The sequence below is a fragment of the Podarcis erhardii genome (genome assembly GCF_964252035.2).
Source record: "Podarcis erhardii genome assembly, chromosome: 2".
Lineage (NCBI taxonomy): Eukaryota > Metazoa > Chordata > Lepidosauria > Squamata > Lacertidae > Podarcis > Podarcis erhardii.
In genome coordinates, this window is record NC_138498.1 from 90,282,626 (window position 1) to 90,296,433 (window position 13,808).

At 43.0% G+C, this 13,808-nt stretch overlaps 1 protein-coding gene across 2 annotated transcripts in view; it reads right to left on the reverse strand.

The window, feature by feature from the left end:
• The window catches only part of IFT122 (intraflagellar transport 122), a 62,750-nt gene that overhangs the window by 30,260 nt on the left and 18,682 nt on the right, over positions 1-13,808 (reverse strand). For both annotated transcript variants that reach the window (XM_081852346.1, XM_081852345.1), the window contains 4 exons: positions 13,244-13,408; positions 12,698-12,895; positions 6,944-7,084; positions 827-880 (listed from right to left, as the gene is read on the reverse strand). In XM_081852346.1, the coding sequence (XP_081708472.1) occupies positions 827-880; positions 6,944-7,084; positions 12,698-12,895; positions 13,244-13,408 (558 nt within the window). The remainder of the gene's footprint in view (positions 1-826; positions 881-6,943; positions 7,085-12,697; positions 12,896-13,243; positions 13,409-13,808) is intronic.

A 13,808-nucleotide genomic window follows, 5' to 3' on the forward strand; every position in this document is an offset into this window, starting at 1 on the left:
GGTGGGCTGATTCAGTAACACAAATACACTTTTGCTCTTTCATAGTTTGTAAAAAGAATGATAACTGTGGCATTCCTTCCTGCATCCAATGTCATCCATGTCAGTAGTAAACTTCCTTTAAGCACCGTGATAAAACAAGGACATTTTTGCCACCAGTGGCTGCAGAGAGCAGATTGCATCCCTACACAAGAGACAGGAACCCCAATTAACATCTACATGAAGGATTCCCTTTAGACTTTCCATTGTAGACCCACATGTTTTACATTACTACGACATCCTACAGGAAGGTCAGAGGGGTGATAGATTTGCTTTTCCTTTAGATTCTTCTTAGTAATTATTCTATAATTAAAAAATCTATCAAGTCATGGGCTAGGAATTTGAACAGGTTAAGAGCGCAACATGAAAGTTGCAAGCCCCAAATTTTACTCCCATCTGTCGCTGATTTGTCATGTGACCTTGGGCAAGTCACAGTACCTCTGTGCCAGTTGCCTGGTCTGGAAAATGGAGATAAAAATAATTACCTATCTCAAGAGGGTGATGTAAGACTTAATTAATTCCTATTTATAAAATACTTTGAAACAAGCCATAGGAATCTACAGCATTATAATTGAATATTCAAGCCATTCCCCATTTTTTCATTAAGTTTCTGTCATAAGAGTGCATCAAAGTCAATACATGTCAATCATCATTCCAAATCAAAAATACTCAGCATTTTTTTTTACTCTCAATAGATTCATTGTCCATTTAACATTCTGTTATATGGATACTGCACCGAGTAAGCTTTTTCCTCATTTCACATTTTGCATCCCCCTATTTTTTTCTTTACCTCAATGCTGCTTATCAGTTCTAGATACTGAAGGTCTCGTACTCTGGTAAATGCCTATTGAAACAAAGAAACAAAAATGCATCAGCAATGTCCTAATATTGTGTAGGCAAACAATCAACAGGTATAATATATTCCACATATACTTAGTTATGGTTACTTACTATGCATACTAGACAAAAATTGATTACTGTGTACCACAAGTGGCAGTGAATTAGATCACTATTTATACTTTTTGCATGAGCTAAATATGGAGATTTAAACAGAATATCCGATATAAACATAATGCATGAAGTGCAAAGCGTTGAGTTACACAGAGTCAGGTTGAGACAAGCATATTTTAAAAATGCAGCTCTGTAATAAACTTAGCCTCATGTGCATAGATCAGTGTTTCCCAACCTTTTTTGGGCAAAGGCACACTTGTTTCATGAAAAAAATCTCGAGGCACACCACCATTAGAAAATGTTTAAAAAATTAACTCTGTGCCTATATTGACTATATATACAGTGGTGCCCCGCAAGACGAATGCCTCGCAAGACTGAAAACCCGCAAGACGAAAGGGTTTTCCGTTTTTTGAGGCACTTCGCAAGATGAATTTCCCTATGGGCTTGCTTCGCAAGAAGTCCAGGGACCTCTTTTAAATGCTGGCGGTGGGGAGCAAAGCCTTCCCCCCCCTCCGGCCTTCAGAAGAGGTCCAGGAAGGCCGGCGGGGGCCGAAAGGCTTTGCTCCCCACCGCCAGCATTTTAAAAGCAGTCCGGGATAGCAGGGAAGCGCTTCCCGCTATCCTGGACGGCTTTTGAAGGCAGGCGGGGGGAGCAAAGACTTTTGTTCCCCCGCCCGCCTTCAGAAGAGGTCCAGGACCTCTTCTGAAGGCTGGCGGGGGGTGAAAGTCTTTGCTCCCCCCTGCCTGCCTTCCCGGGAGAGCGGAGAAACGCAGCGTGTTTCTCCGCTGTCCCGGACACCTTTTGAAGGCAGGCAGAGGGGAGCAAAGACTTTCGCCCCCCGCCCGCATTCAGAAGAGGTCCAGGACCTCTTCTGAAGGCGGGCGGGGGGCAAAAGTCCTTGCTCCCCCCCTGCCTGCCTTCCCGGGAGAGCGGAGAAAAGCAGCGTGTTTCTCCGCTGTCCTGGACGGCTTTTGAAGGCAGGCGGGGGGAGCAAAGACTTTCGCCCCCCGCCCGCCTTCAGAAGAGGTCCAGGACCTCTTCTGAAGGCAGGCGGGGGGGGGGGGCAAAAGTCTTTGCTCCCCCTGCCTGCCTTCCCGGGAGAGCGTAGAAATGCAGCACGTTTCTCCTCTGTCCCGGACGGCTTTTGAAGGGGGGGAGCAAAGACTTTCCGCTCTCCCGGGAAGGCAGGCACGGGGGAGCAAAGACCTTTGCCCCCCGCCCGCCTTCAGAAGAGGCCCTGGACCTCTTCTGAAGGCGGGCGGGGGGCGAAAGTCTTTGCTCCCCTCTGCCTGCCTTCAAAAGCTGTCCGGGACAGCGGAGAAACACGCTGCGTTTCTCCGCTCTCCCGGGAAGGCAGGCAGGGGGGAGCAAAGAGGTCCTGGACCTCTTCTGAAGGCGGGCGGGGGGCAAAAGTCTAATTCTAATTTCAATGAGTGTGCCCTCCCACGGCACACCAGGCAACGTCTCGCGGCACACTAGTGTGCCGCGGAACACCGGTTGGGAAACACTGGTATAGATACGATATTAATTCAGTGAAGGGGAAAATGTATTTGTGCAGTGTATAGCCTTTATTAAGAACGGGACCCAATGTGTCATGTATTCTTGGGATAAAACAACACACAAATCTGGCAGCAAAAAAAAGATGGAACTGCCTTAGTCATTATCACTGAGGATAAATTATAACCAATCTATAATAAGCAGGTATCATTAAAAAAAATGAATGTACAGCAATACTAAGATTGCATTGGCCAGAAACTGGAAAACAACAGGTCATACTTTAAAACAGGTCAGACCACTAATCTACTTTGTATTCAAAAGACGGAATTATTGTAGGATCTCTTGAATGCACTAATTAAGTATGGGCATAGTCATGGAAAGATAATTTGTCTAACACTTGATCCCAAATGCATTCACTGGAAGCAAGTACCACTGAAATCAATGGGAATTTCTTGTGTGTACTGACCACAATTCAGTGGGACCCAAGAATAAACACATCGTCAGAGCTTTCCTTCCAGTTTTTGTTGCAGGAGGGCAGAGAGCCAAACACCTATCCAGCCACTACTATGGAACCGGGGGTGGGGAGGCAAAAATGAATAAATTAATACATTGCTGGGAATCCTAACAACACAGGCAGTTCCCGTTCACTGATCCTTTAGCTCACGGCTAAAGTTTAGGGATCAAGGTACAAGGCTACAATCCTTAGCCCAATTAACACTTGCCACTGAAGTCGATTGGCATCTTCCCTTGCTGTTTCTCTTCAGTTGAAGACAAATTACAGCAAGCTTTTATTGTATGTAGCTGCTTCCATGTTCAGGTTTGAACTGCTGCCCTTTGGTTACTTATCTTATATTACTGTCTTTAAAAAACTGTAATTTCTAAATATTGTAAGAAGCCATGAGTGGCGCTTTTACACCATAAAGGGGAGATATTGCAAAATTCTTTGAGGCTCAACAACAGATGTTGAACACAGGCAAGATGATGTTAATGCTTGTAACATGGATGCTCCTGGGGATATGATCTACTTGTGATTCGTGGAACACTGGTGGCGCTGCTGAATCAGGTGTGCAATTTGTGCAAGCACCTGCATCCAAACACAGTACAAGGGGAAATGTAGTAGCTATGGCTAGGAGGTTCCTTTGTCAGCTAATCTGAGACACCTCCTGCATCTCTTCCAAAGAGACTGGAATTTAGCCACTGTCAGCCATGCCATTACAATAATGAGATTTGACCAGGGTTAAGCATGCTGCATGGGGCTTCCTTTAAAAATGTTTTTAAGGAAAAGTTGTTATCTTTCATCTTTATTATCTTTAATCTGTATGGGCTGCCTTGTGCGCTGTTATATGATATAGCATATAAATTAAGAGGAGAAAAGTTCTCAAACCCTGTAGCATTTAATAATCTAATTTGTGACATTTAAGAATATAATCTCAACATACTAAATAAGTCACAGCTATTTACATTTCTATAATCTGCTCGAATAAATGCAGTGATAGCTCCTCATTTATAGAGATATTTAATCTAAAATAAACATATTGTGCTTACACAAGGATAGTTGTGTCTCTCTTTTTATGTATTCTGGAAGCTGCTTTTCTTCGTGCTAATCTGTTCTAATACTTAGTGGACAGGTTACTTAACATCTTCAAGATGGTAAAAACAACCTCCCTTTAAACTACTAGATCTAATACCCTTTCTTTGACCAAGTTATAGGATAAAAATGCTTTAAGAAATAAGAAGCATATATTGAGTTTTAGTCAGTGGTGGCTTTCTAGGAAACACTCCTGCTTGCACAAGGCAAGGCTCTTGTTTTTCATCAATTGTCACTACAGTCCCCACCCCCATTGAAAAAGCTGTTCTTGAGGGTCAGGGGAATCCTCTGGAACAGTACAGGATACGGGAAGGAGAGTTGCGGTAGGTGATGGTGGTATCAGTGAAAATCAGATGCCTCACCTCTAGGAACAGAAACATCTTTGCACAAAGCCACTTCGGGACTACTATTAATGAAAATTGTATCTAAACTCTGCGTATCGAAGCTCTGTGAAAATGATAATTAAGAAAGAGGGACACACATTTGAACAACTTGGTATTTAAGCAATACCTAGTCTTAATTTCAAAAGAATCCCCTTTATTTAAAGAAGGTTGTTGAAGCAGAAAGACAAATGATGAAAAATGGTCCCAGGGCATGGTCTGAAGGGACACACTACAGCAACCATGCTGGAAGTGAAGTAGATCTGGTCAGTGCCAGAATGGGAGATCATGTGGAAACTCCATATACTCAACCTTGAATTCCATGACGGGACAAAAGTGGGCAATATATTTGATCAGCAAGTACATTTTCCCACACTACGTCAAAAATAACTTGCAAACAGGTTAAGTACGTACAAATGTTAGGAAACACAATGTTACCTAGTCCTAATGGCAAGGGACTTTACATTAGAAGGAGAAGAGAAAGAAAATGTGCTATCACTTATTAGGTTTGTTTACAATGTCCAAGGCCAAGCACATGCAACTCCTCACCGCCAGGATGAGAAGACACATGTGCTCCAGATGTTAAGAGAGTGCATACTGTCTGGAACATGTGAAGTTTGTATACCCCCCCTCCCATAGACACACACAGGAGGGCATTTAAAAAGTTCAAAGCTTTTCTGAATGAGAGAGAAATAGACTAAATGTCCATATTCAAAGCTAAAGCAGTTCACAATGGAGAGAAGAAGACTGGCAAAGAAATTTGTAACTTTTGTTAAGCAGGCTTATTACGTTACAGCAAAATAAATCTTTACTGCCACATAGTGGTCAACACAGCCAAGGATGGGTGAATATGGGTGATTTTTTTCTACCCATAGTGAAAAGTGCTGTTCTAATTAAACTTACATTTAAATCATTACCTATCACTGGAATTCAGTTGGAATTTATAGATTCCTCATGCCTTTAAAAGCCTGAGTAGCAAAATGTATGTGCTAACCCCTAGTCCATTAGATTTTCTGCATTCTGAACAGAAATAGAAGAGAACAAATTACGTGTTTTCACCATGAATAATGTTTTTAAAGCACTCTGCTCACAGTTCCTAGTGATACAGCTGGGTATGTATGTACAATTAGTCTACTCCAGTGTTTCCCAACCTTTTTTGGGCAAAGGCACACTTGTTTCATGAAAAAAATCTCGAGGCACACCACCATTAGAAAATGTTTAAAAAATTAACTCTGTGCCTATATTGACTATATATACAGTGGTGCCCCGCAAGACGAATGCCTCGCAAGACTGAAAACCCGCAAGACGAAAGGGTTTTCCGTTTTTTGAGGCACTTCGCAAGATGAATTTCCCTATGGGCTTGCTTCGCAAGAAGTCCAGGGACCTCTTTTAAATGCTGGCGGTGGGGAGCAAAGCCTTCCCCCCCCCTCCGGCCTTCAGAAGAGGTCCAGGAAGGCCGGCGGGGGCCGAAAGGCTTTGCTCCCCACCGCCAGCATTTTAAAAGCAGTCCGGGATAGCAGGGAAGCGCTTCCCGCTATCCTGGACGGCTTTTGAAGGCAGGCGGGGGGAGCAAAGACTTTTGTTCCCCCGCCCGCCTTCAGAAGAGGTCCAGGACCTCTTCTGAAGGCTGGCGGGGGGTGAAAGTCTTTGCTCCCCCCTGCCTGCCTTCCCGGGAGAGCGGAGAAACGCAGCGTGTTTCTCCGCTGTCCCGGACAGCTTTTGAAGGCAGGCAGAGGGGAGCAAAGACTTTCGCCCCCCGCCCGCATTCAGAAGAGGTCCAGGACCTCTTCTGAAGGCGGGCGGGGGGCAAAAGTCCTTGCTCCCCCCCTGCCTGCCTTCCCGGGAGAGCGGAGAAAAGCAGCGTGTTTCTCCGCTGTCCTGGACGGCTTTTGAAGGCAGGCGGGGGGAGCAAAGACTTTCGCCCCCCGCCCGCCTTCAGAAGAGGTCCAGGACCTCTTCTGAAGGCAGGCGGGGGGGGGCAAAAGTCTTTGCTCCCCCTGCCTGCCTTCCCGGGAGAGCGTAGAAACGCAGCACGTTTCTCCTCTGTCCCGGACGGCTTTTGAAGGGGGGGAGCAAAGACTTTCCGCTCTCCCGGGAAGGCAGGCACGGGGGAGCAAAGACCTTTGCCCCCCGCCCGCCTTCAGAAGAGGCCCTGGACCTCTTCTGAAGGCGGGCGGGGGGCGAAAGTCTTTGCTCCCCTCTGCCTGCCTTCAAAAGCTGTCCGGGACAGCGGAGAAACACGCTGCGTTTCTCCGCTCTCCCGGGAAGGCAGGCAGGGGGGAGCAAAGAGGTCCTGGACCTCTTCTGAAGGCGGGCGGGGGGCAAAAGTCTAATTCTAATTTCAATGAGTGTGCCCTCCCACGGCACACCAGGCAACGTCTCGCGGCACACTAGTGTGCCGCGGAACACCGGTTGGGAAACACTGGTCTACTCTAACTGCATGCCAATACAAATTGCAGAAGGTTCAGATATGAAGCTGAAACACTTTACCTTTTTAGCAGTTTCAAATTCGAGTCCTTCTAAAGCCTCCATAGCCAGCTCTTTCCAATCTGTGTCAGTTACTCCTAAACAAGCAATCTTATAGGCTTCTTTGAACATTTTTCTTTCCAAGTATTGATACATGGGTGCTGACTGCAAATTGAAAAACCAAAGTAAAGCATTAAAATATTAGTGTGATTTCCTACCCTTGATAAACTTCCTATCATATCACAGCGGCTATAACTGTAGGGCAAACCAAATTTTCTGCATTTCCCACTAAGACGCTATAAAGAAAATTTCAGACATGACAGAATACAATAAAAGAATGTAGCCCCAATATTGTAGCCCTAGTACCCCAATTTGGAAATCTGGATGTCTATCATTTGCTGGATCAGGAACTGAAAGACAAGCATCCGATTCAAATGTCCACTGAACTACAAACCAAATAAAGAATAAAACAAAATAAAAAAATTCCTTCCAGTAGCACCTTAAAGACCAACTGAGTTAGTTCTAGGTATGAGCTTTCGTGTGCATGCACACTTCTTCAGAATTTAGTATCTGAAGAAGTGTGCATGCACACGAAAGCTCATACCTAGAACTAACTCAGTTGGTCTTTAAGGTGCTACTGGAAGGAATTTTTTTATTTTGTTTTGACCATGGCAGACCAACACGGCTACCTATCTGTAACTCAAATAAAGAATGCCACCCATCTAAATGGCACTGCTTTCCATAGGTTTCATGTTGGAATGTGCATCTCCATCCACATTATGACAGAATTAATAACATATAAGTACCATTTTAAGTGTGATTATTTGGATCAGTGTTCTTTCTCTAAGAGCAGTATCCACTAAAGAAAGCTCTTCGACAGATGTTTACCAAGAATTCTGTACAAAACATTTCATGTGTAGGAAATTCCAAAACACATCCCCTGGCTAACTTGTTCTGTTGCCAAACTGCTCTTGCAGATAGCATTCTGTTTTCTCTCTGTCAAAGCAACAGAATGCAATTACTCTATCACCATTTACGGCAGCCTTTTAAATGTTTGAAAATTATTCCCGCTCCATGATCCCCTTTAAAATCCCTTTCCTTAAGGCTACATTTGCACCCATCTATAATTTAAAAGATGTTTTCAAGCAACTTCATTCTCCTTGTGCTAAAACAAATCCATTCTTTAGCTGCTGGTGGGAAATCCATGTTACAAAGCAAGTGCTAACGTTCTCTGTGCTAATAAATAAATTAAAATTCATTCAACATTTTCTCCTGCCTCTTGTATTCTATGCTATTTCATCTCTGTTAAACTTTTCCGATAATTTAATTGTGAAATGCAAAACCCAACATGATCCCATGCACACATCTACTTCTATAGTCATCTAGTTGAAAGAGTCCTGCATGGGTCTAACCAGTGCCAAACAACTGAATTTCCCCCATCCATTTCTGGTTGACAAGACTTCTTACTATTACAGCCCAAATGGTAAAGGGTCTGGTGGCACCTTAAACACCAGCGAATATATTACACCATTTGCATTAGTGAACTAGGTTCACATCATCAGATACACTCCCCCATATTATAGATATATATTGGGAGTGGGGGACCCTTTTCAGCTCAAAGGTTGCATTGCCTCAGAGGGAACCTCCTAAGGGCCACATTCCAGGGGCGGATGGTGCCAGAGACGAAGATGGGTGGGACATCAGATGAGTACAGCAGGCTATATTTCAACCATGCAAAAGTCATCCATCTAGTTATGCAGGAGACATTATTGCAACTCAAGGATTCATTCAAGCCAGGCACAGAGCATGACCAGTGAGGGGTGTGGCCTGGGGAGTGTCCTAAGAACCTTGGATAGTCACATTGAGGCCTGTGTTCCCCACCCCTGGCGTACATGTATACTCTCACACACAGGCTGAAGTAGGATTCTGAGAAGTGAGGTTAGAAGAAATGCAAAAAAGGATCTAATTAACAGGGCTAATTCACATTCACAGTTCTTGATGACACAGACCTCTTACCATTACTAAGCCAACTAGCACAATAAGGGAGCAATGCTATAAACAAGGAACTAAGGGAAAGCAAGCCAGTGTAAATTAAGCCAATGTAAAGTTATACCATATCCAAACTCAGCTAAGCAGCAGGGCTGCGGCTGTTCTGCCTATGTCTGGCAGAGGAAAAACAAGTCTTTAAAATAATGTTCCATGGCCACGTCCTAAGTGGCCTTAGGATTCAGGCTGGGTCCCCTCTCCCTGGTCTCACACCCACCAGGGCTCCAGAATTACGATTACGATATCTTTATTGTCACTGTCCCATGCAGAACAGGGAAATTGAAAAACTACATAAAACTACATAAAAACCACATAAAACTACCACAAAACTACATAAAACTACATAAAACATTCTAAACCCCCTAAAAACTCTAAAACCCCATTTTAAAATACACTATACTATAGAGACCTCTTATGCTGCGTTTAGAACCAGAATTGCATTTGCATAGAAACTGTTTCTCAGGCGGCTAGTCCTGGCCTTTATCACCCTATACCTTCTTCCAGAAGGCAGAAGCTGAAAAAGATCATTTCCGGGGTGCGTACTATCCTGCGCTATCTCTGCCGCTTTCTTATAGCACCTGGCAGCATAGATTTGATCTAAGGTGGGAAGAGTGCACCCAATTATTCTCTCTGCAGTCTTTACAACCCTGGATAGCATTGTTTTTCCCCTGGCCGTACAGCTCCCAAACCACACACACAGACCATAAGTTAGTACACTCTCCACAGTGCAATGGTAAAATGCCATCAACAGGTCCTTTGAGAGATTGTTTTTCCAGAGGATTCTCAGAAAATATAACCTCTGCTGTGCTCTCTTCACCAGGTCTTTGCTGTTCTCTCCCCAGGTTAGGTCGTCTCTCAACTCCATTCCCAGAAATCGAAACACCGAGACCTGTTCCACACACTTCACCTCAATAATAAGTGGCTGAATATTCAATTTACATTTCCTAAAGTCCATAATGATCTCTTTTGTTTTCTTTAAGTTAAGGAGTAAGTTGTTTTTCCTGCACCACTCCCCCAACTGCTCAACTTCCTTCCTATAGGCCGCCTCCCCCTCTCCGGCCGTGATTAAACCAACCACCGTTGTATCATCTGCGAACTTAATGATCTTATTACTGGGATATTTGGGGGCACAGTCAGCTGTATAGTGTATATAAAAGCGGGCTCAACACGCACCCCTGCGGCGTCCCCGTATTCGTGATGAGATCTGCAGAGACGTGGGAACCCAACCTGACCCTATGGGAACGGTTTGATAGAAAATCTAATATCCACCTGCACAAACATGGTGGAAGTCCCAGGTCTAATAATTTGGGCAGCAATCTATGTGGAAGAATAGTATTAAATGCAGAACTAAAGTCTACAAATAACAGTCTCGCATAGTTCCCTTGCTTCTCCAAATGAGTGTGGACAGCATGTAAAGCCATTGCCACAGCATCCTCTGTGGATCTCTTTGCCTTGTACGCAAACTGGTAAGGGTCAACTCCCACTGGTAGACAAGATAAGATGCCACTCCTTTTGCAGGACTTACACCAGACTTGGTTCTGCCAAGCATGCTATACCTGTGTATATTATGCTGAGCTACGGTTGGAAACTTAACCCTGACTAAGCTGGAGTTCTGCTGCATCCTAAACTACTCATTCCAGAGGATCTTGTCATAGGATTGACCCTTAAAGTGCTAAAAATCCTTTGTCTCAGTTCAATCCACAAGTGACATTACTGGACCTCTTAGCAGACTGTAATTCAATAGTTTTACTTTGCAGTCTCTGTTTTAATTCCCTTTTCTTCAGAATAGCCACTTCAAGGGCATGTACATTGTCCCAGAATGCTGAAATGTTCCCCCACTGGCTTCTGAATATTGCCATTTCTGATGTCAGATTCGTGTTGATTATTCTTTTGTGTTCAAATTTTCCCTTTACATAGAAACTTGCCTAAATGGCATTTGCAACAATGCTGGCAAAGGTCCAGTTTATGATCAGTCATGAACCTTACATCCTCCTCTGCATGTCTACCATCTTTTGTATTTCTTCTCTACACACAATTACGTGTAAATAGAATTTTTGCTGAACTTTATAGTACACTCAGTCAATATGATTTTCATTTCTAATCCTATCCTCCTATCCTACACTCCAAAATATAGATTGACAGAAAACGAAGAAGTAATTGTGACAACTTTGTTGTCTGCTCTTATTCAAGTCATTATTTAAAAGGATGACCACCAGCTCCAAGCCAAAGCTCTATAAAACCCCCTCAGTTTCTCTTCCTTTAAATGTAAGCCAAGTGGAAAACAAGTGCATTCCAAAATCCTTTAATTTTAGGAGTGGCATTTACTAGATCTTTGATCATGTAAATGCAAAACAGCTAAATTTAAACCCCAGCTCTGCATTCTTTCTGCTAATGTTAGTCAGTTGTGAATGGACACAAAGTGCAAAATCAAGCACAAATTCCACCACCATACTTTTTAAAATTTCAAACAATACAGAGAAAGGCATTTCCAAAGTAGTCCCTACAAACTTAACGGTCTGGTTTGTGTCTTGCCTTAATAAGCTGAGATGTGCATGTACCTCAGGCCTGCACACTTTGTTCTCATGTTACCCCTTTTCCTTCGTAGCATGCCACAATTAACTCAGGATTTTTTCAGTTAATTATTTCCCTTTTTGTTCAGATCAAGAAACTATGGCTGCCAGGATACAAACAAGCAAGGATCTTAACCCAACATCAAACCATGAGTTAAGACCATGACTTGTTTAAATTCTGGTAACCATAGTTTCCCTGCTGGAGGTAATGGATAACTATGATAAGCTGAAGACTTTGAGTTAATTGCAGTGCACCAAGGAGGACGAAAGGCATGGCACAAGGATGAAGTATATACTCACAAGGCTTAAGCATAGGTTTACTTATTGAATTGTAATAAATACATCTGAACTTGACCATTAAGTGAACTGTTCCTGTAATCCAACACTGTGCAAACAACCTTCCATTTGCGCAACCAGATTTTCCTTTCCTCTCTTCCCAATACTTGCAGTCCCTACAAACTTCTGGAGCAGACTTTGGGGGTGCACAAAGGGTTGAAATGGGGAGAAATGGAAATCCTGTTGCGGAGGTCTGTTCTGCTGGTAGACTGACACCACCAGCTTTACTCATTATATTAAATACTTCAGTGGCTCTATTGCTAGTACTTTCCATCATGTCCAAACAATTGTTTTGTTGAGAACACCATTTTCTTAGGGAAAAATCACATTTGTTGTTGATCTAAAATGTTTTGAACAACACAACTGGTACGTGAACAAGTCACAAGCAAGAATGTGTAGGAGAGTAACTGGCATTTGGCTGGAACTTCACCAAAGCGAAAGAAAAAACAGAGCAAAGTTACCTATAACTATAGTAATAGGAGAAACAGTAGCATTAAAGTGAAAGCATGCCATGGAATAATATGCTATAGCAGTTGGTAATGCCAAATTTTACTAGGAGTTTTCTTGTCTACCTGATTTTATTCCATATTGTTGTGTTAAATGATTAACCCAATAAACTTTCGCCTACCTCTCACAGGACAGTGAAAACTATACCGTTCTCCTCCAAGCACAAAACTACAGACATTATTCATGAAAGGAAGGCCAAAAAGCTGGTGGAGAAATATTTTTAAACTCTATTGGACAGAAAGTAGACATGTTTCAGGAGCACTTAAGATAATGCTGACATCAGCAACAAAAAGAATTAATGAACAAGATTAAAGATTACCTGGGGAACTTCAACAGCAGTCATGGAAAAAACATGGAGACAGAAAATTTTGGAACCATTGTATCCCACAACGAAGCCCTGAAGTTTCTGCTGATGGACAGGAAAGTTACTAGCTTTGATGTTGAGATATCCACCACCAGAGAAACAGAGCATGTCCTCACACTGTGTGTTCCAAGCCACGCTGTTAGCATTGGGTTCCTAGAGGATGATCAAACAAGATGCAATACAAAAAAATGAATGGTCTTCATTTATGGTACATGATCATGCTTGAAGAAGGCTTGCCAGGTCAACTTGGACTTCCTAGAGGGCCACTATTGATCTGCTGGCCAGAGATCCCCCACCCTCTTTTTAGTAGACAACAACTCCTAATAGCTACCCAAGCAGTCTCACTAAGGCTCCTTTCTCATCCTTTTGGGAAACTTTTCTCTAAGATACAGGGTGACAAAGGAGCAGCATGATAGAGCTATTTCTCTGATTTAGCTCTTTGCAATCATGTGGCTAGGGCTAGACAAAGGGAGGGAAGGGATGGAGTTTCCAAATGTTTACCTGAAAGAGCAACTCTTTGGTGTTAATATCGTACACTAGACAGGTGTCATTTTCATCAACCACTGCCAGCTTGTTTCGAGATGCACTCATATCCAAGCAGCGCACAGCTGTGGATTGTTTCAGCAAGACAATTGCAAAAGGATTGTCTACAAATATCTTTAGAATCTGGATGTGATTAAATTCAGAGGGTTAATAAAATACGTCTTAAAAGCAATACTATTTTTATTTGTCAGTCTCATGCACAGGAGAATACAACTCAGGAGAATAATTAGTCTAACAAATTTAAAGCAGACTGTTCGCTTTTGCCCAAATTACTTCCTTGATTATAAATAATAAAAATAAAAACATGAGGCAAAATGATGGCTAGGTTTAGGGTCACAAGAATCAGAAACAAAAATTAACTCCACACTTTGATTCTTTCCCCCCAAAAACATTTAATATTTAATATAAAAGCAGAAACAGCTTCCGGGGGGGGGGGGCATTAGTTTCCCAACAGGTGGGTCACTTTGCAAAGTGGCAGGAAGGTTGATGTGGCGAAAACATACCTTGGAGCCAATCTGGCACA